Source organism: Eptatretus burgeri, chromosome 18 (assembly GCF_056783735.1).
Source record: "Eptatretus burgeri isolate ZD-2024b chromosome 18, Ebu_testis_v1, whole genome shotgun sequence".
In the NCBI taxonomy this organism is placed as follows: Eukaryota; Metazoa; Chordata; class Myxini; order Myxiniformes; family Myxinidae; genus Eptatretus; species Eptatretus burgeri.
The window spans coordinates 36778518-36802348 of NC_140978.1; the positions used below are offsets into that span (position 1 = coordinate 36778518).

At 41.3% G+C, this 23831-nt stretch overlaps 1 protein-coding gene across 1 annotated transcript in view; it reads right to left on the reverse strand.

Moving 5' to 3' along the window:
- Positions 1 to 23831, reverse strand: part of LOC147008886 (uncharacterized) — a 73499-nt gene that overhangs the window by 18717 nt on the left and 30951 nt on the right. Inside the window, exons 7-9 of the mRNA XM_085863748.1 lie at positions 20470 to 20546; positions 4406 to 4613; positions 3674 to 3730 (exon numbers count right to left, since the gene is read on the reverse strand). Of these exons, the coding sequence (XP_085719874.1) occupies positions 3674 to 3730; positions 4406 to 4613; positions 20470 to 20546 (342 nt within the window). The remainder of the gene's footprint in view (positions 1 to 3673; positions 3731 to 4405; positions 4614 to 20469; positions 20547 to 23831) is intronic.

Here is a 23831-nt window from a genome sequence, read left to right on the forward strand (position 1 = left end):
CGTTTGGAATAAGTCTTTCAATCCTGACAAATCTCACACTCTCACTCTGCTTCCCCAAAGAGACTGTCTGATGAACCTTCTCATCGACTTCCTTAACAAACCTTTTGAAGAATTTTGATGTCTCAAACTTTTGGGGTTCACCATCCAACATGATCTTTCTTGTGCAAACCCCACAATCGGAGTTCACTTCCAAAGCCAGCTGCTGTCGTGCAAAGACTTTCCTTGGCAAGTCCAAATGTCAAACCAAATAAAAGGCCTTCATCCACAGCTCGATGGAGTACTGACTCTCCCCTTTGGGCTAGTGCCTTGCCTCACACCTTTAACATGTTTAAGAAGTGGAGAGAAATGGCCTCAAAATCAGACATTTTTGAGGACCATGGAATTTTTTTATCCTTGTTGGTGGACATTAAAAGATCCCATGGTATTTTCCATGGAAAGTAGGCGAGTTATTGAATGGTTAAATTCCAAATTTCTGCCACCTTCAGTTGAATCACAGGCATGGCAAAATGGTTTGTGAAACTCGAGTCAAAATCTGTCCTAAAAATGCAAAATCGTTTGCCGGATCAATTTTATTGATTTCTTTATGAGGTCGAAGCTCATGGGAGAACAAGGTAATGGAGGGTATAAGGTGATGAATTGACAGTGTGGCAGTGAGGCAGAAGCGAAATGCAATCGGCAAAGGAATGAGCGAACAAACAGGAATGAGGAGAGGAAGGGAGGAAACAGAGTAACCAATAAGTAAGTGAGTTGGGTTAGTTAGGGTTTGCACCATGTATCTTTCAAACCAATTATACTCTGTGAATTTCAAAAAATACTCAATAAACTTTTTATTATATACAGTCGAAGCACCCACTCCCCAAGGGAGTGGTCAAGGGGGTCATGATATTATTATCTTGCCAAAACGAAGTTTTTGCAAGATATGTTAGTCAGCTTGTATGTTTTTTTTATTTGTATTTTTATTTTTTTGTCTGTAATCACGTATAAAAAATTCTGCAGAGCACAGTTATCATTGGAAATTTTTGTAACTTCGCATATCAGAGGCCTATAGAGGTCCCTTTCAGTGCACAAAATTTTGAAGGTCAAAGGTCAAGGTCACTTTGTCGCAAATTAAGGGAGTCGACGAAACCCTTATTTTTTGAGTAATTTTGATCGGATCGTCTTCAAACTTCATGGGAATATAGTTCATGGTCTGGCGCTCAGCTGATTAATTTTTGTGGCGATTGGCCTTGCCCTTCATGGTTAGCGCCTAAGGTCAAACATATTTGACCCCAAGGTCAAATTTTCAAGTTTTAGGAACCATATCGTGTAGTACCTCAAATTGAACACCTCAATGAGTGCTTTCTCGATATGTCAAGCTTGAGACATTATGACGTCATTTGGTGACGTTATGAGGCAAACGCATATTTTTCATGGTTACTCTGTAGAACGATTCTCATCGGAATCTCTCGTAGGCAGATATTCCTCAAGGAGTCGCTCCTGGTGGATAGCAGCTCTGTTCACCTCAGTGTGACCTTAAAGAAGTCACACATGGTCACCTTTTGGCAAGATACGGGTCACCCTGCGGGTGACATTGGTTTATTTTATTTTTATGATTATTCATACTGTAGCAGAATACTCACCCTGTGGGCGATCTTGTTTCAAGCGTGCAACACATTCTTCTGATACATACCTTTATTCACCAGAAAGTCGTCCGTGAAGCGAAAACGTCCTGAAATGCGTGCGTGTGTGTCACGTCCGTCGCCAGCACCCAGCTTTGCCGAGTATCCTCTTGCGGAGCAGCCTTGAACGCCACGGAGATCGTCCGTCGCGGGTTTAGACCCTAGTGTTGTTGGTGATCGAACCGTGCCTCACTTGGCGGCGCTGCTCACACCCACACGCGCACCACACGCTCGCTTGCCGAAGCACTGGGAAGGACGAATTGTCTCGTTGTTGGTGCTGGTCAGACACCCACACGCGCATCACATGCTCGCTTGCCCAAGCACTGGGAAGGACGAATTGTCTCGTTGTTGGCGCTGGTCAGACACCCGCTTTCTTCTCACCTCTCTCGCCCTTTGCTTTTTCCTCTCCTTTCGCTTTTTCTCCTCATGCTTTTATCTTAGAACGTACCTCTTGCTTGTTTTTATATCTCCCGGCCGTCTCCGCCCCAAGCTCACCCCGCCCCACTGGTGCATGGTTACCATGACGACCCGTGCGCTCTCAAAAAAGGCGGGCGTCGGAGCTCGCGAAAGAATGTTGCTGAGGGAAAGTGAGGGCGGGTTTCAGAGCTCGTGAAAGAAATGTGGTGAACGTGTCCATCGTAAAGAAAAAAGCTTCCCATAAGAGAGGGGATCTATCCTTTACCCTTCTCAATGCATCACATTTAAGATCCCATTAGACATGGGGATGGAGTTAATCTGAACATGCATTTAAGGAAATAACTGTCTGAGGACCTGGATGTGTGGATGCATTCATCAGACCGGATTCTGAAACCGTAGCAATATATTACATTTGTAGTTATATTGCTCGGATAATTCCAATTTCACCCACCCTCCTCTCAAAGGAAGAAAATGCCAAGATGGGCAAAATTTTTTCAAAACTTCATGGAATCAAACGAAACTTGCACGAGCACAACTTCAGGGTGCTCTTATCAATCGCTGAAAGTTTCACCTTCCCAAGTCAAATCCTTTCGGAGGAGAGAATAAAACAGCCAACATACGTTCAACATACTGTTACGGTTTTGAGGAGTCCAAATTAGATCCTCCCATAGTTAAAGCTAGTTATTTCATAGTACTGTATACTGTTTAGTTTAAATGTCTAAAGTCCGTGTTTATAGATCTATAGATCTGCATTGCGATTGTGTCGTTAAAAATCCCATACGTATTCTACAATATTTTGGACAAGCCATTTCCCGCATTCTATATATCACGAGCACATTCTCCTCACAGATGCCCCGGAAACCGCTTCAAACAAGTTTCATGAATGCCTGAGACCATATATCGTTCCAAAACCCACATCACCTTTCTCTCTGCAGTCAGCAGGGTAATTAAGGAGAAATCTTCTCCCCCACCCCCATGGATGCCAACCCACGGAGTATGTCCGTGCTATATCCTACAAATGCTGAGCGTCAAGCAAGGAAGCAGCATGCGCCAACTTTTTTATATTTTTTTAACAAGTCTTTTGGATAACTCATGCAGGGTTGGAAACGAACCTCTCACCTCACCGATTCAGAGCGAATGTTATCATTATTATGTCACCGAATCTGTTTGAAATATAAATTGAAATCAGCATTTAATCCACCTCTTCTGTGAAAAATTTTTTCCCAAACAAACTCGAGAATTTCACAAGATACGCCGCTTTGAAGAATCAACACACGAGGCTGATGGAGATCTTGTGTGGTTTTAACAGCTTTCATCTGATTTGTATGAACAATTGGCTTGAAGTCAAGTACTGAGTTGTTTGGTGTCTGTGTGTATCCGAGTGCAATATTTGTGACAGCTCTTCCATGAACCTTGGAACCTGTAAATAAATGCACATAAATAAGTAAATAAAAAGTCTCCAGGATTTCAAAAAGATGTGCAGCAAGGAACATGGAGATAAAAAATAAGCTCAAAAACATCACGTAAACAATGACATTGGGTGCATGCAACTTGAATGAAACTGCAAAATATCTCCTGCTTCCCCTCTAAAGTCTCACCATTTCTGTAAGAATGGTCGACCACTTCATGCTTGACCTTCAGCATATCAGCCATTCCTGCAGCAACAGTGTTTTTTCAAAAAAAAAAAAAAGGCAAATAAACATCCATGATGAGTAATTGTGGAAGAAAGTTCATGTTATAGAATACTGTCGGACCCCGATTTTCGCAGGGGATACGTTCCTGAAAAATGTCGCGAATGTGGGGGCATTGTTCCATTGGGAAAAAGGGGGATAGGTTCCAAGCGGTTCATGATTCATCAGGGACAAAAATCCCATGAAAAACCACGAAGAAACGTGAAAAAAAACATGAAAACTCTAAAAATAAAAATAAAATAAAATAAAAAAACTTGAAACCGCAAATAAGCCCATGAAAACCGCGAATATGTGAAGCACAGGACCGCAAATGCAGAAGGTCGCATTTTATCAGCTACGAATAGGCGGGGTCCAACATTTTCAGTACGTAGTGCTCAATATATATATAGACACACACACACACACACACACACACACACACACACACACACACACACACACACACACACACACACACACACACACACACACTTCAAATTGAGCTCCAAATAAAATAAATAACAAAATGAAACTGGTTTGCTGGATGTGAAAGAATAGTTCTTAAAGCTTTGTCAGACTTTCCCAAGACCTTCATCTGAATCCAAATCAACTTATGGGGACTGCACTCAAACGAATCGTGAACGTGTTCAACATCCTCACCACTTGTGCTTGGCCGGCCTTCCCCCTTCCTCAGCAGGATACTACCAGTCTCCATAAACCTATCGTGCCATTCATGAATCATTTTTGTCGGTGGTGGCTGCCTTCCATAGGTCGTCCTGAACCTATGTTGAACCTGTGTAGCCGATTTGGTCTCTATGAACCAGACAACACACTTCGCCTTTTCTTGTATGGATGCCATTTGTAGTGACTATGATGTCACAGGAGACACCTGGAAATGAGAAAAAAAAAAGTCAATGAAACACAAATGTTTTTTTCACATGCAGTAACTGCATCGCTACCTCTGCCATTGAAGGTGGACGGAGATTATGTTAAAACCCTGTTTGTCTATCTGTTTCTTTGTGGGCACGATATCAAAAAGTTGTTGATGGATTCGGACAAAACTTGGTGGACAAGTTGGGTGTGTGACAAGGACAAATTGATTAGATTTTGGTGAAAATTTGGATCTGCATCTTAGAATTTTTTTTTATTTCCAAGTGCTTGTTCACCATTGAGAGATGGAGCCAAAAACAATATATGGCATGATATTTCAAAAAGTTGTGGACAGGCTATGACAACACGTGGTGGATGAGTTGGATAGGTGACAAGAACAAGCCAATTATATTTTGGTTAAGGTCCAGATTCAGATCTGACATGTCAGTGAGATACAAAACGTAAACTGTTCAGCCAGGTAAAGGTATGCACTCTACCGAGTGCCATTCTAATTCTATCCCATTTCATTATATGTGTGTATTGTTACGGATCTGGAAACCATATGCATTCAACATACAGATGTCCCAAAAGTCAGTTATGTCGTTAAGTATGTGTGTAGTCAGATCCCCTTCCTTTTGTCTCATGGGAGAATCAAAGGCGTCCATTGCGATTTATTTTAGTTAGATTAGTACATCTAATAAGCCATCTAACAAGCCATCTAACAACCATCCCATCCCCCGTCACGATCGACCGCCAACCGGCTGCCTTCTCGCACCCTGACGTGCCGAGGCGGGATCTCGCGGTTCCAGTTTCTCGGCTTCCACAAACATTGTAACTCTTTCACGACGACCTTTGCAACATTGATACTGTTGCTCGACAAGTATGAACCCACGTGGAAGAGTGGGTGGGGTTTCCCTGCAGGGGACGAAACCCCACCCAGAAAGGGCGAACCCATAGGAGCCTCATCAGGGCGGGGAGTGACGTCTGTTCGAGTGAGCCCCGCCCCGTTGAGGGAGGTCCATAAATTCCCAAGGACTCTCTGAGGCAGGGGTTGTTACAAAGGTTGTTTTGAGGGGTTTTTTTGACAGCGTTGTGGTGGTTGAGAGTCGAGTGAGGAAGAAGGGTCTTGGAGGAGGTTCTCCACGGGTTTCTGACAAGGTTTTGGATAGGGCTCTGAGGGTTGTTGTTGAGCGTGCAGTTCTTTTGAAGGGGAGGGTTGAGCAGAAGGTCGTGAAGGCGACGAATGTGTCCATGCAGGCCCTCGACAAGGAAAGGAAAAAGCGACCCTGACCGCCCTCCGTGGACCCCGCTATTCACCACCCGAGCTCCGCCACGAACCACGAGTACCACACGTGTGACCGGGGACCAAACCAACGACCATTGTCAGGTGCCGCACCACGGAGCACCCCCTTTGACGGACAGGTACCCAGCTGGACTCTGACCCCCAGCTCGTCTCTCTCCTCGGCTGCGAGGGTCCAATAAAGAACTCTTGAGTATATTTTCATTTGTGTGTGTGTGTGTGTGTGTGTCTGCGTGTGGGCCCGTCTTGTAGGTAGAACTGAATGTGATTTTTGGATCATTGTAAATATTTCTTGTATATTCGCGATAAGTCTTGCCTTGTGTCTTTGTCTTTATATTTTAAATAAACAAGTGTAGAAATGTCCCCAGTTCGTTTCCGTCCTTTCTTGAATTGGTCCAGCATGGTTCTGATCTGAGTTTAGGCGGGGTTTTACCCCCGGTAATCGGACAATTGTAGCCGGGATGTCCTGGGCAGGCCCGCTCAACTGCATCCGAGCCGGAAAGGTGGGTGGAAGAGTGGTAGTCGGTAGGTGTAATTTTACCGCTGCCGGTAGAGTGAATCCGGTTCGGCCAGGCGTTCCGAGAGCGTAGATCCCCGGTAGCCGAGACCGCGTGGTTACTTAGGTACATTGGATCTAGACAAAATAACCCTATGCCACACGGTCGAGATATTGGCGTTCCACGGTCGGTGAAACGACCCGCCGGCTCGCGAAGTTATTCAAGCGACGGCGCACAATTCCGGAGAGTCCGGTGGGGATCGACGTAACCTCCCCCACCTAGTGGTCGTTCTCGCCACCGGACCTCCGGCCCGCAACAGTATATATGTAAATATATACATATATATATATATATATATATATATATATATATACATATATATATATATATATATATATACATATATATACATATATATATATATATACATATATATATATATATATATATATATATATATATATATATATATATATATATATACATATATATATATATATATACATATATATATATATATATACATATATATACATACATATATATACATATATATATACATACATATATATACATATATATATACATACATATATATACATATATATATACATATATATATACATATATATATATATATACATATATATATACATATATATATACATATATATATATATACATATATATATACATATATATATATATATATATATATATATATATATATATATATATATATATATATATATGAGGCGCCGCGAGGGGGAGTATTGTAAGCGACATTTTTTAATGATATGATGATGACAGGCTCAGATGATAGGGGAAGGGTTAAAAATATTGCAAAATGGCATTAACTCCAAAATGGCCGATGTGGCCCTTACATCACTCCTCCTCGCGGCGCCTCATATGTGTTGAACATGTTTGGTGTAAATGATGATCTGTGGTGAACATGTTTGGTGTAAATGATGATCTGTGGTGAACATGTTTGGTGTAAATGATGATATGTGGTGAACATGTTTGGTGTAAAGAATGATATGTGGTGAACATGTTTGGTGTAAAGGATGCTATGTGGTGAACATGTTTGGTGTAAAGGATGCTATGTGGTGAACATGTTTGGAGTAAATGATGATATGTGGTGAACATGTATGGTGTAAAGGATGATATGTGGTGAACATGTTTGGAGTAAATGATGATATGTGGTGAACATGTATGGTGTAAAGGATGATATGTGGTGAACATGTTTGGTGTAAAGGATGATTTGTGGTGAACATGTTTGGTGTAAATGATGATATGTGGTGAACATGTTTGGTGTAAAGGATGATATGTGGTGAACATGTTTGGTGTCAAGGATGATATGTGGTGAACAAGTGTAGTGTAAAGGATGATATGTGGTGAACACGTGAAGTGTAAAGGATGATAGGTGGTGAACATGTTTGGTGTAAAGCATGATACGTGGTGAACATGTTTGGTGTAAAGCATGATATGTGGTGAACATGTTTGGTGTAAAGCATGATATGTGGTGAACATGTTTGGTGTAACGCATGATATGTGGTGAACATGTTTGGTGTAAATGATATGTGGTGAACACGTGAAGTGTAAAGGATGATATGTGGTGAGCATGTTTGGTGTAAAGCATGATATGTGGTGAACATGTTTGGTGTAAAGCATGATATGTGGTGAACATGTTTGGGGTAAAGCATGATATGTGGTGAACATGTTTGGTGTAAAGGATGATATGTGGTGAACATGTTTGGTGTCAAGGATGATATGTGGTGAACATGTTTGGTGTCAAGGATGATATGTGGTGAACAAGTGTAGTGTAAAGGATGATATGTGGTGAACACGTGAAGTGTAAAGGATGATAGGTGGTGAACATGTTTGGTGTAAAGCATGATATGTGGTGAACATGTTTGGTGTAAAGCATGATATGTGGTGAACATGTTTGGTGTAAAGCATGATATGTGGTGAACATGTTTGGTGTAAAGCATGATATGTGGTGAACATGTTTGGTGTAAAGCATGATATGTGGTGAACATGTTTGGTGTAAAGCATGATATGTGGTGAACATGTTTGGTGTAAATGATATGTGGTGAACACGTGAAGTGTAAAGGATGATATGTGGTGAACATGTTTGGTGTAAAGCATGATATGTGGTGAACATGTTTGGTGTAAAGCATGATATGTGGTGAACATGTTTGGTGTAAAGCATGATATGTGGTGAACATGTTTGGTGTAAAGCATGATATGTGGTGAACATGTTTGGTGTAAAGGATGATATGTGGTGAACATGTTTGGTGTAAAGGATGATATGTGGTGAACATGTTTGGTGTAAAGGATGATATGTGGTGAACATGTTTGGTGTAAAGGATGATATGTGGTGAACATGTTTGGTGTAAAGGATGATATGTGGTGAACATGTTTGGTGTAAAGGATGATATGTGGTGAACATGTTTGGTGTAAAGGATGATATGTGGTGAACATGTTTGGTGTAAAGGATGATATGTGGTGAACATGTTTGGTGTAAAGGATGATATGTGGTGAACATGTTTGGTGTAAAGGATGATATGTGGTGAACATGTTTGGTGTAAAGGATGATATGTGGTGAACATGTTTGGTGTAAAGGATGATATGTGGTGAACATGTTTGGTGTAAAGGATGATATGTGGTGAACATGTTTGGTGTAAAGGATGATATGTGGTGAACATGTTTGGTGTAAAGGATGATATGTGGTGAACATGTTTGGTGTAAAGGATGATATGTGGTGAACATGTTTGGTGTAAAGGATGATATGTGGTGAACATGTTTGGTGTAAAGGATGATATGTGGTGAACATGTTTGGTGTAAAGGATGATATGTGGTGAACATGTTTGGTGTAAAGGATGATATGTGGTGAACATGTTTGGTGTAAAGGATGATCTGTGGTGAACATGTTTGGTGTAAAGGATGATATGTGAACATGTGTAGTGTAAAGGATGATATGTGGTGAACATGTTTGGTGTAAAGGATGATATGTGAACATGTGTAGTGTAAATGATGATATGTGGTGAACATGTTTGGTGTCAAGGATGATATGTGGTGAACATGTTTGGTGTCAAGGATGATATGTGGTGAACAAGTGTAGTGTAAAGGATGATATGTGGTGAACATGTTTGGTGTCAAGGATGATATTTGGTGAACATGTTTGGTGTCAAGGATGATATGTGGTGAACAAGTGTAGTGTAAAGGATGATATGTGGTGAACACGTGAAGTGTCAAGGATGATATGTGGTGAACATGTTTGGTGTAAAGCATGATATGTGGTGAACATGTTTGGTGTAAAGCATGATATGTGGTGAACATGTTTGGTGTAAAGCATGATATGTGGTGAACATGTTTGGTGTATAGGATGATATGTGGTGAACATGTTTGGTGTCAAGGATGATATGTGGTGAACATGTTTGGTGTCAAGGATGATATGTGGTGAACAAGTGTAGTGTAAAGGATGATATGTGGTGAACACGTGAAGTGTCAATGATGATATGTGGTGAACATGTTTGGTGTAAAGCATGATATGTGGTGAACATGTTTGGTGTAAAGCATGATATGTGGTGAACATGTTTGGTGTAAAGCATGATATGTGGTGAACATGTTTGGTGTAAAGCATGATATGTGGTGAACATGTTTGGTGTAAAGCATGATATGTGGTGAACATGTTTGGTGTAAATGATATGTGGTGAACACGTGAAGTGTAAAGGATGATATGTGGTGAACATGTTTGGTGTAAAGCATGATATGTGGTGAACATGTTTGGTGTAAAGCATGATATGTGGTGAACATGTTTGGTGTAAAGCATGATATGTGGTGAACATGTTTGGTGTAAAGCATGATATGTGGTGAACATGTTTGGTGTAAAGGATGATATGTGGTGAACATGTTTGGTGTAAAGGATGATATGTGGTGAACATGTTTGGTGTAAAGGATGATATGTGGTGAACATGTTTGGTGTAAAGGATGATATGTGGTGAACATGTTTGGTGTAAAGGATGATATGTGGTGAACATGTTTGGTGTAAAGGATGATATGTGGTGAACATGTTTGGTGTAAAGGATGATATGTGGTGAACATGTTTGGTGTAAAGGATGATATGTGGTGAACATGTTTGGTGTAAAGGATGATATGTGGTGAACATGTTTGGTGTAAAGGATGATATGTGGTGAACATGTTTGGTGTAAAGGATGATATGTGGTGAACATGTTTGGTGTAAAGGATGATATGTGGTGAACATGTTTGGTGTAAAGGATGATATGTGGTGAACATGTTTGGTGTAAAGGATGATATGTGGTGAACATGTTTGGTGTAAAGGATGATATGTGGTGAACATGTTTGGTGTAAAGGATGATATGTGGTGAACATGTTTGGTGTAAAGGATGATATGTGGTGAACATGTTTGGTGTAAAGGATGATATGTGGTGAACATGTTTGGTGTAAAGGATGATATGTGGTGAACATGTTTGGTGTAAAGGATGATATGTGGTGAACATGTTTGGTGTAAAGGATGATATGTGGTGAACATGTTTGGTGTAAAGGATGATATGTGGTGAACATGTTTGGTGTAAAGGATGATATGTGGTGAACATGTTTGGTGTAAAGGATGATATGTGGTGAACATGTTTGGTGTAAAGGATGATATGTGGTGAACATGTTTGGTGTAAAGGATGATATGTGGTGAACATGTTTGGTGTAAAGGATGATATGTGGTGAACATGTTTGGTGTAAAGGATGATCTGTGGTGAACATGTTTGGTGTAAAGGATGATATGTGAACATGTGTAGTGTAAAGGATGATATGTGGTGAACATGTTTGGTGTAAAGGATGATATGTGAACATGTGTAGTGTAAATGATGATATGTGGTGAACATGTTTGGTGTCAAGGATGATATGTGGTGAACATGTTTGGTGTCAAGGATGATATGTGGTGAACAAGTGTAGTGTAAAGGATGATATGTGGTGAACATGTTTGGTGTCAAGGATGATATGTGGTGAACATGTTTGGTGTCAAGGATGATATGTGGTGAACAAGTGTAGTGTAAAGGATGATATGTGGTGAACACGTGAAGTGTCAAGGATGATATGTGGTGAACATGTTTGGTGTAAAGCATGATATGTGGTGAACATGTTTGGTGTAAAGCATGATATGTGGTGAACATGTTTGGTGTAAAGCATGATATGTGGTGAACATGTTTGGTGTATAGGATGATATGTGGTGAACATGTTTGGTGTCAAGGATGATATGTGGTGAACATGTTTGGTGTCAAGGATGATATGTGGTGAACAAGTGTAGTGTAAAGGATGATATGTGGTGAACACGTGAAGTGTCAATGATGATATGTGGTGAACATGTTTGGTGTAAAGCATGATATGTGGTGAACATGTTTGGTGTAAAGCATGATATGTGGTGAACATGTTTGGTGTATTGGATGATATGTGGTGAACATGTTTGGTGTAAAGGATGATATGTGGTGAACATGTTTGGTGTAAAGGATGATATGTGGTGAACATGTTTGGTGTAAAGGATGATATGTGGTGAACATGTTTGGTGTAAAGGATGATATGTGGTGAACATGTTTGGTGTAAAGGATGATATGTGGTGAACATGTTTGGTGTAAAGGATGATATGTGGTGAACACGTTTGGTGTAAAGGATGATATGTGGTGAACATGTTTGGTGTAAAGGATGATATGTGGTGAACATGTTTGGTGTAAAGGATGATATGTGGTGAACATGTTTGGTGTAAAGGATGATATGTGGTGAACATGTTTGGTGTAAAGGATGATATGTGGTGAACATGTTTGGTGTAAAGGATGATATGTGGTGAACATGTTTGGTGTAAAGGATGATATGTGGTGAACATGTTTGGTGTAAAGGATGATATGTGGTGAACATGTTTGGTGTAAAGGATGATATGTGGTGAACATGTTTGGTGTAAAGGATGATATGTGGTGAACATGTTTGGTGTAAAGGATGATCTGTGGTGAACATGTTTGGTGTAAAGGATGATATGTGAACATGTGTAGTGTAAAGGATGATATGTGGTGAACATGTTTGGTGTAAAGGATGATATGTGAACATGTGTAGTGTAAATGATGATATGTGGTGAACATGTTTGGTGTCAAGGATGATATGTGGTGAACATGTTTGGTGTCAAGGATGATATGTGGTGAACAAGTGTAGTGTAAAGGATGATATGTGGTGAACATGTTTGGTGTCAAGGATGATATGTGGTGAACATGTTTGGTGTCAAGGATGATATGTGGTGAACAAGTGTAGTGTAAAGGATGATATGTGGTGAACACGTGAAGTGTCAAGGATGATATGTGGTGAACATGTTTGGTGTAAAGCATGATATGTGGTGAACATGTTTGGTGTAAAGCATGATATGTGGTGAACATGTTTGGTGTAAAGCATGATATGTGGTGAACATGTTTGGTGTATAGGATGATATGTGGTGAACATGTTTGGTGTCAAGGATGATATGTGGTGAACATGTTTGGTGTCAAGGATGATATGTGGTGAACAAGTGTAGTGTAAAGGATGATATGTGGTGAACACGTGAAGTGTCAATGATGATATGTGGTGAACATGTTTGGTGTAAAGCATGATATGTGGTGAACATGTTTGGTGTAAAGCATGATATGTGGTGAACATGTTTGGTGTAAAGCATGATATGTGGTGAACATGTTTGGTGTAAATGATATGTGGTGAACACGTGAAGTGTAAAGGATGATATGTGGTGAACACGTGAAGTGTAAAGGATGATATGTGGTGAACATGTTTGGTGTAAAGCATGATATGTGGTGAACATGTTTGGTGTAAAGCATGATATGTGGTGAACATGTTTGGTGTATTGGATGATATGTGGTGAACATGTTTGGTGTAAAGGATGATATGTGGTGAACATGTTTGGTGTAAAGGATGATATGTGGTGAACATGTTTGGTGTAAAGGATGATATGTGGTGAACATGTTTGGTGTAAAGGATGATATGTGGTGAACATGTTTGGTGTAAAGGATGATATGTGGTGAACATGTTTGGTGTAAAGGATGATATGTGGTGAACACGTTTGGTGTAAAGGATGATATGTGGTGAACATGTTTGGTGTACGGGATGATATGTGGTGAACATGTTTGGTGTAAATGATGATATGTGGTGAACATGTTTGGTGTAAAGGATGATATGTGGTGAACATGTTTGGTGTAAAGGATGATATGTGGTGAACATGTTTGGTGTAAATGATGATATGTGGTGAACATGTTTGGTGTAAAGGATGATATGTGGTGAACATGTTTGGTGTAAATGATGATATGTGGTGAACATGTTTGGTGTAAATGATGATATGTGGTGAACATGTTTGGTGTAAAGGATGATATGTGGTGAACATGTTTGGTGTAAAGGATGATATGTGGTGAACATGTTTGGTGTAAAGGATGATATGTGGTGAACATGTTTGGTGTAAAGGATGATATGTGGTGAACATGTTTGGTGTAAATGATGATATGTGGTGAACATGTTTGGTGTAAATGATGATATGTGGTGAACATGTTTGGTGTAAAGGATGATATGTGGTGAACACGTTTGGTGTAAAGGATGATCTGTGGTGAACATGTTTGGTGTAAAGGATGATATGTGGTGAACATGTTTGGTGTAAATGATGCTATGTGGTGAACATGTTTGGTGTAAAGGATGATATGTGGTGAACATGTTTGGTGTAAATGATGATATGTGGTGAACATGTTTGGTGTAAATGATGCTATGTGGTGAACATGTTTGGTGTAAATGATGATATGTGGTGAACATGTTTGGTGTAAATGATGCTATGTGGTGAACATGTTTGGTGTAAAGGATGATATGTGGTGAACATGTTTGGTGTAAAGGATGATATGTGGTGAACATGTTTGGTGTAAAGGATGATATGTGGTGAACATGTTTGGTGTAAAGGATGATATGTGGTGAACATGTTTGGTGTAAAGGATGATATGTGGTGAACATGTTTGGTGTAAAGGATGATATGTGGTGAACATGTTTGGTGTAAAGGATGATATGTGGTGAACATGTTTGGTGTAAATGATGATATGTGGTGAACATGTTTGGTGTAAATGATGATATGTGGTGAACATGTTTGGTGTAAATGATGATATGTGGTGAACATGTTTGGTGTAAAGGATGATATGTGGTGAACACGTTTGGTGTAAAGGATGATCTGTGGTGAACATGTTTGGTGTAAAGGATGATATGTGGTGAACATGTTTGGTGTAAATGATGCTATGTGGTGAACATGTTTGGTGTAAAGGATGATATGTGGTGAACATGTTTGGTGTAAATGATGATATGTGGTGAACATGTTTGGTGTAAATGATGCTATGTGGTGAACATGTTTGGTGTAAATGATGATATGTGGTGAACATGTTTGGTGTAAATGATGCTATGTGGTGAACATGTTTGGTGTAAAGGATGATATGTGGTGAACATGTTTGGTGTAAAGGATGATATGTGGTGAACATGTTTGGTGTAAAGGATGATATGTGGTGAACATGTTTGGTGTAAAGGATGATATGTGGTGAACATGTTTGGTGTAAAGGATGATATGTGGTGAACATGTTTGGTGTAAAGGATGATATGTGGTGAACATGTTTGGTGTAAAGGATGATATGTGGTGAACATGTTTGGTGTAAAGGATGATATGTGGTGAACATGTTTGGTGTAAAGGATGATATGTGGTGAACATGTTTGGTGTAAAGGATGATATGTGGTGAACATGTTTGGTGTAAACGATGATATGTGGTGAACATGTTTGGTGTAAAGGATGATATGTGGTGAACATGTTTGGTGTAAAGGATGATATGTGGTGAACATGTTTGGTGTAAAGGATGATATGTGGTGAACATGTTTGGTGTAAAGGATGATATGTGGTGAACATGTTTGGTGTAAAGGATGATATGTGGTGAACATGTTTGGTGTAAAGGATGATATGTGGTGAACATGTTTGGTGTAAAGGATGATATGTGGTGAACATGTTTGGTGTAAAGGATGATATGTGGTGAACATGTTTGGTGTAAACGATGATATGTGGTGAACATGTTTGGTGTAAAGGATGATATGTGGTGAATATGTTTGGTGTAAACGATGATATGTGGTGAACATGTTTGGTGTAAAGGATGATATGTGGTGAACATGTTTGGTGTAAAGGATGATCTGTGGTGAACATGTTTGGTGTAAACGATGATATGTGGTGAACACAAAACTGACATGAGTGGATGATGTTCAATCACAACTGGTTGGACAACACCTCAGGGATTCATTGACACGAGTTAACATCTTTTTTTTCCGAAACAACCTCAGAATTAAATTCTGACATCAACAACCTTTATATTCAGAACATTAAAAATGGCTCACAGAGTACATCATCAACATGTTTTAAAAGATTTCATCACAGGTGTAAACGAGCTCCCTGGCTCCTGTGTTCAAGATTGTCCACACACTGTGAATACGCAGATCCCGTCTCCTCAATCGTATTATTGAGAAATCGGGTTTATGGTAATCATCACAAGGAATGTATCGTTTGAGTGCAAACGAGTGCGAACACTTACAACAACGTTTATCACCACATCGCAAGCATCACTTCAACAGAGAAATTTCAGATCTGGAGCTTTTTCTCGTATTCAATGTTCGGATCGTTGGTCGGTTGGTCGGTTTCAATTGGTTCATACATCAGTTTCCTCCAATATGAGCGATATTTGAAAATCGATATATTTAATACATTGCTGTCAAATATTTCTCGGCATAATGGATCAGAGAATAAGTTTCGTGGAGGAGACAATGAATACGCTCCATGATCAGAGCCTATACACCGCCAATATATTTATTGTCCGTTGTTTCGATGTACTGCACATCTAATGTGTTGTTGTTTTTTATTTTAATACGTTACCTCGAACACTACTCTGGAGATAGAGGGGTATCGGGATGTTGGTCGAACTTTTAGGTTGTTTGAGTGTTGATGGGTGATTGCGTGCACGTGTACGGAGTGCTGTCTGTGAGGGTCTCGTCAAGGGGTGGTGTCTGGTTGATGTTTTTCACCAAAGAACCACCTTCACCCACTCCCCCCACCACGTGAAAGAAAAAAAAATAGGGGCAAATACCCATGTGCTCACCTGGTAATGGCTGGATAAGAAAACCAGGGAACCACTGGTCGGCGTCGATGACCCACAAACGATATAATGGTGAAGAAAGTACAAATCTTGGTACATGACGGGTGATAAAGGTTGTGGTCAAGCTTCATCGAAATTGTGTGTGTAGTTTCGGAGAAGAAAGCAAATATATATAAATATTTTTGAGGGGGCAACGCCCCTCCCCCCATACACCCCAATTTGGCATCACGGGTGATGAAGGTTGTGGTAAAGTTTCAACAAAACCGAATGTGTAGTTTCAGAGAAGTTGCAAGTATTTGTGGACGGACGGGCGACGTGTCATCCCAAAAGCTCCCTGGAATGCCATCCCAGGTGAGCTGAAAACGACCAAAAAAAAACTACAATTTGTTTTTTTTCAATATTAATTTGGTCTGGTGTTGATGTGGCACAGACATGATGGGCCGAATGACCTCTTCCTGTGTGTACATTCCTTGTGATTCTTTCCAGACTTCTTACTTCCACGCAGACGCACCCCTACCACCCCCCAAATTCTAACTCCCAAACTTCTATCTTCTGTCCCCTTCCCCTCATCAATGGGTTTAGATGATTACCTCCACCACCGAAGGTGGACAGAGGTTATGTTCTCACCCCCATCTGTTTGTTTGTTTGTTTATGAACAGGATATTTCAAAAAGTTGTGGATGGATTATGACAAAACTTGGTGGACGAGTTGGGTCGGTAACAAAAAACAAGCCGATTCGATTTTGGTTCAGGTCCGGATCCAGATCCAGCCTATCAGGAGGCGACAAAACGTAAACTGTTCAGCCTGGCGGATGTTTGTGCTCTACCAAGCGCCATTCTAGCTTGTTCTGTATTCTGTCTCCTCCACGAGCCTCCATCGATTGGGACCATACTCTGTGTAGAGCGTTGGTGCTGCCTAAGCAGTCTCCTTGGCTATTGGGCACAATCCTGGACGGGTCGCCACTCCGACACAGTTCTATCTCCTCCACGATTCTCGACTCTACAAAAACTGGTTTCCAATAACAGCACTGACATTCCTCCCTAAATGAAGTATCATTCAAAATTCCTCCACAAACGAAGTCCCGTAACAAAATTCCTCCCCAAATGGAATCCTGTTCAAAATACCCTCCCACCATCCACCCCAGGATGACAAAAAAATAATTTCCAAACAACTTGACATTCCACAGTTGAACTGAAGAGATATATGGGTATTAATTACTTAATTCCAAAGTTACGATCTCTCTTCCCTCTACAACACAACGGCCAGCACGTGTGTGCCCGTATGTACGTGATGCGATATAATGCTGCTCCACAACTTGATTTACACAGGAAAAGTACCTTTCATTAATATGTACATCGAGTCGGTAAAATTCAGCTGACACATCATACCATTAGAGAATCTAAAGAGCAACTCTAATGGTAGTCGGTGGAGCTCATACCTCCGCCAAACTGAACAGTTTGTTTTGTATCGGACCGAAAGGCCGGATCTGCATTTGGACCTTACCTAAAATCTAATCGATTTGTACTTGTCATCTACCCAACTCATCCATCGAGTTTTGTCCGAATCCGCCCAAAACTTTTTGAGATATCCTGCTCACAGACAGACTGACACAGACAGACAGGGGAGAAAGCATAACCTCCATCCACCTTCGGTAGTGAAGGTAACAAATGAGTCGACTTGTAATCCTTGCAAACAGGAGTAACAGCGGTAACGCGAAGCACGTCTGAAAGGTGAATTGAGAGATCCTGTCTCTTGGTAGGTGAACGTTGTACTACTTTTTCCCAGTTTGTTGTAAGAAACACGTTTTTGTGTAAATGGTACCAAAACAGCCAGGGTAAGCCATCCCGTAACATGCCACGGAACCTGCCGTGAGTGACGGTGAAACTGCACACGTTTGATTCCATTGTGACGTATGTGTACCTTCAACCAATGAGTAAAGGTATCTGCGATGCAAGTCACGAGCTAGCTGTGTGCGAGTTCAGGGGACAGAGATTTCTTTGTAAAAGTCTGGTAATATAGCATGTTGGCTGTGTGGTGTGGTATTGAACAAGAGTTGCACAAAACCCAAAGAGACACGCTCTACACATGTTGGGCGGCATGCACTGTACGTCCACCGGTTTCAACGAGGTTTGGGTCAAATCAAAATGACAGTTTGATATATATGGAAGCCAAATCTGGTCAGCATCCTGTGTGTCGGCATTAGTTGGGGGACATTAAAGATCCCACGGTTTCCTTCGCGAAGAGTAGGTAAGCCACAGCCAGCACCCTGAACAAATTCCAAGTCCGAGTGAAACACACAGAACATAATCGTTAGCAGTCAACAAAGACCAATATTACTGCGCACTTGATGCATGTTTCCGGTCTATATTTATTGTCATCTTCAAGAAAGTGACTTCTTTGGTAAATAATAAATAATTTGAACCATTTCTGCAATTAATGAAACAACACTGACAAGACACTACGATTCAGTGCACAAAAGCTCAACATGGTTTTGAACACAAGTCAAGATTATATGCTGTGGGAGATAGGGAAGAGGGAGGGGGTGGTGGTGATTGCAACATTCATTTCCTTCATTTCATGAAAAGAAGTACACTATATACACAAAATACATATGCACATTTTGGGAGCACGATCATAACTTCACACCTCTGATCTAAGTGTCCACACAGGGCATTAGCATTCACCATTTCAATGAAACCACCCATCAACAGACCTGGGGTGTACAGAGAGGGTGAGAGGGGGGAATAATCGCTTATTCGATTCATCAATCAACCATTTTCGAGATATAAAATGGAAATATAGTGATGAGCAGAAGTCTGGCATGTCTGTTGTTAGAGAATAGTCGTCACCTTCCATATTTATCTCACAAGTCACTGTGACGGGTCATAAATGTAAGATTAAAAACTTTGATCTCCAAATCATCGTGAAAAGTGTAATCATTATTACAAAGGGAGGGGGGTCACAGCAGTTGGGGAGGGGGCAGGGTTGGAGTGTGGTGGTTGGGGGGAGGGGAAGAGAGTGTACTCGTGATTTCATACATATTTCGTTATCACTCATCATCATCATGTACCCGTGCTCTATGCAGAGCGTTGGTACTGCCGAAACAGTTGCTTGGCTACAATCTTGAACGGGTTGCCAATCCCACTCAGGAAGTCAGGGCAGGCATTTGTAATTTATTCATCGTGCTGGTGACAGTTCACCTACTCTTCATGAAGGACACCGTGGTGGTCTTTAATATCGACCAAATAATGCTTGCAGGTTGGAACACCCAGATTTACAACGTCCATCCATCCGAGGGACGGCACATACGTATTGATGAATCACCTTGCCTGTTAAACATCGGGATGGCAGTTTATAGCTGGGTCGAGATTCAAATCCAGGCGACAGCTTTGAGGCGAGTGTGCGGACCTCTAGACCATCCTGCTGGCCCTCATTATCAATGCTCATAAATTGCACCAAACTGCACATGTGGTCGGTATATCGGTGGAAGACAGCTAACAGCTGACCAAAGTTAGAGTTATTGGAGAATCCTACCAGTTGGCACAGCCAATACTAGTTCAAGACATCTTGATCCGTGAGATGAAACTTCGAAGTTGATTTTAATTCCTCGCCAATCTTGCACTGACCATTTGAGCTGCTCATTGCGAAGTAAGCTTTACTTGACAATTACCAAATGAATAGCAAATGCCTTAATGAACATGGATAGAAGATAGCAGTGGAAAACGTACTGAAGTCACAATTTGCTTCAGGTCGAGTTACAAAGACCAATACTGTTGTTATGAGAAGCCAAACTCCCTGCAATAAGCAACATAGCTCGATGTCCTTTAGCGGGAGACAAAGGTACCAATTCCTAGCCTAGGGGACAAAAGGTACCCAAGCCTCAAGCAGCCAACGAGCTGGCTTCTTCCGTTCACTGGAAGTGACCAATAGCGGAGAGGCATCCAATGTTTCTGTGCAAAACACAGACCGAAGTGAAGAGGGATTGTTTTGTACCAGCTTCATGAAGACATATTTAAGCATCGATTCAATACAGGCTTTGGCTACCCAAGTAGTGACATATGTAACACTTGTGACGAGGTCAATGTGAACATAAAAACAGCAGGAGCAACTCAACACCAATGGAAGGCAGATCCCTGAAGAGTTCGGCACCAACTACATGTTTGGAAAGGAGACATATTCGATGCACAGATGCACGAGCTTGCTGAATCGGCAAAATAATCAAGACGACGAAGGCAGCGTCAATGTCATAATCATCGACTCGACACATCACAAATGTTAGTCAAGTGAACTACAAAAGACAGCTTCGGATTCCCAACTCTGCTATCCATTATGTAGTGAACGAAAGGGCGACTTTGTACTCGTATGTGGAGCATCTTGTCGCCAAATGTCCCAAACAAACTCATCTTTTCGTGCCTCAACCATTGTGCCACGAAGGTACCTGCATCAGTCAAGACCCTCTACATTTGTTGACAATAGTTTCTCACAAAACATGTGCAACTACATTGTTGCATCGCTCCAAATATCAGGTCAACACAAGGAACCAAGATGTTCACATCCATCACCCAATTCCAGGGCCATGGTACGCACTGTGGTCGTGACTTCAGCCGCAGAGAGAAGAGAAAACGGGCCAACAACAAAAATGTGTGCAGCTCATTAGAAACACAGACATTAAGAAACCCAATCAAAGTTTTGAATACGGAGCATCCGTTGGCAGACAATATTGACTCTGGCTTACAATACGAGTAAAGGACAAGAGTCTGCTTTGCATCCACAAACCCCTCGCTTCAAACACATATATACGAGTATAAGGTATGACGTTCGATAGAGGTAAAAAGTGGGATCTAAAATCCTCTCCTCGTGGGAGACTACCTGAATTGTACAAAGAAAATACAAGCCACCTGAGAAAGGGAATCAAAGTGCCAGATGTGCAGAATGCAATTCAGACGACACCACGTGCCTTTACTGACTACCTTCTAATCAAAGCTGCTAAACTGAAAGATGTACAACAGCGCCAGCCATCTGCCTGATCACGTGACATTTTATTCACGTTTAACTTCATCACCAAATGATCACGGGGACTTGAATTCTGAAGCTGATGGAGTTGAGTGAACTTATGACACCTTAACTTTGTCATAGATTTGTCATCTTTATGACGTCACTTTTCCATCAGCACTCGGAAGGGCAATGAAGGAGGAATTTCCACCTCCTTAAAGATGCCAAACCTACGGAGTTTGTCCATGCTCTATGCTCTAAATGTCGAGCGCCAAGTGAGGAAGCAGCACGTCACACGTACCTTATTTAAAGTCTTCGATACGACTCGGCCAGAGTCGAAATCTAACCGCTGACCTGGGGGACTCGTCGCGGACGCAACTTATTTCAAAACTTATTTGATAAATATGCTGTGACAAAAAGTCAGATAGTCTAAATCCCTCAATCATACTCGGATAATACACTTAACACGTGTACTTCTGATTTCACATAGACGAGCTATATATTTGACCAATGAGGTATTTGTAGATACCATAAAAATATTAATGTCCAATTTTATCAAGAGGGATTTGTGTGATGAAGTACTTTTGAGAGAAGTATCTGCAACGAGCTTCTTCCTGTGCCGTGTCCCTTTTGTATTGAATGACGACACATATCCGGGTTATTTTTCCAAGCTGTAAATAAACACTCGCTTATACGATTACTGACTGCCACGTCCTACAGGACCGCTTATTATACCTAACCGCGCTTGCTCATGCATAACAATTTGATTATCTGGCAATTATTTATTTTTTACATACTTTGATTATGCAGCATTGGAATTGAACTTGAAATCTCAACTTCAAATTTTGATACAACTTTGATAAGAACTTTGTGGTAAATGGATTAATCTCGACGGCATTCTGAGGATTGTTGCAGTCTCATACATTATATACAACTTTCACAATTAGAGCCAACGTAAATCTTTCAAAACGTAGTCTGGCATCCTCAGGGCTGGAAGGATAGCCTAGACGTGTGCACACTCACCTTTGAGCAGTCGAGCTTGGGTATGAATCTCAACTGAGGTATCAACCACCAACCAGGTGTTTCACAAGCAGAGAAAGGCACCGATGCGTGTGCCGTCCATCAGAAGGATGTTAAGTCAGAGGGTCCATTTGGTAGCAATGCTCATTGATGGTCGTTAAGGATGGAGTTATTGCCGGCACAATGAACAAACTACAAATTCCTACCTTGAATTATTGCTGGGGAAGGCAATGGAAAACCACCCAGCATAACCCTCGACAAGAAACTGCTTTGGCAGCACCAACACTGTAAATAGTCTGGTACATTCGATCAATTTATTTACCTGATCCTCAAGTTCTTTATGTGTCAATTATTGAATGGAGAAGTAACTAAAACAGAATTATCATCAAAAGTATAAGGACAAGCTTAGGTCAGGTCAGGTACGGGATCATGTGCCAGAGCAGCGCGTCACTGCGTCCACTTTCCGCCAGTACTCTAGGAGTCTCTGTCTGGTCATCCCCCAGGCAGATGCCTGGCCCACCACCATCTCCTTGAAATGCTGATCAACCTCCTACATTATACAACCACGAGGCACGTGGTTGGCCCATTGGCTTACTCCACTCACGAGGCTCCCTCTCTGAGAGAATCTGGTGAGCAGGATCAGGGCCCGGAAAACGAGCCACACATCCAGACAGCGGCAGCTGATGCTCACAGACTATCCAGGAAGCAAATCTCATTTGAGTCTCCCTCAGCAACCGCTCATTGGACACAAAGTCTGAGCAGCGACAGCCAAGGATTCTCTGAAGAGACCTGGAACCAAAGGAATTAAGTCTCCGTCTCAGATCCCTGGTCAGAATTCAAGTCTCACATCTGTGGTGCAAGACCGGAAGCATCAAGGACCTGAGGAATCGGACTTTCATCCTCTGCACAAGAACCGACAGCAACATACCCCATGATCCAGTGAATCCATGGCTCCCCAAGCCCAACCCAGACGTCGATTGACCTCTGTCTCACAGCCAGCAGAGACATGAATATCACTGTCAAGGTAAATGAATCACTCCGTGACCTCAACATCCTCACCACAAACAGGTACAGACAAGATAGCAGCATCCAAGATGTCATTGAAAGCCTGGATCTTAATTTTGACCCAGGAAACCCGTAATCCCAGCGGCTCCGACTCCTCATTCAGCACCTCGAGGGCCCCCAAAAGGATATCCAAAGTCTCTGCAAAGATGACTGCATCA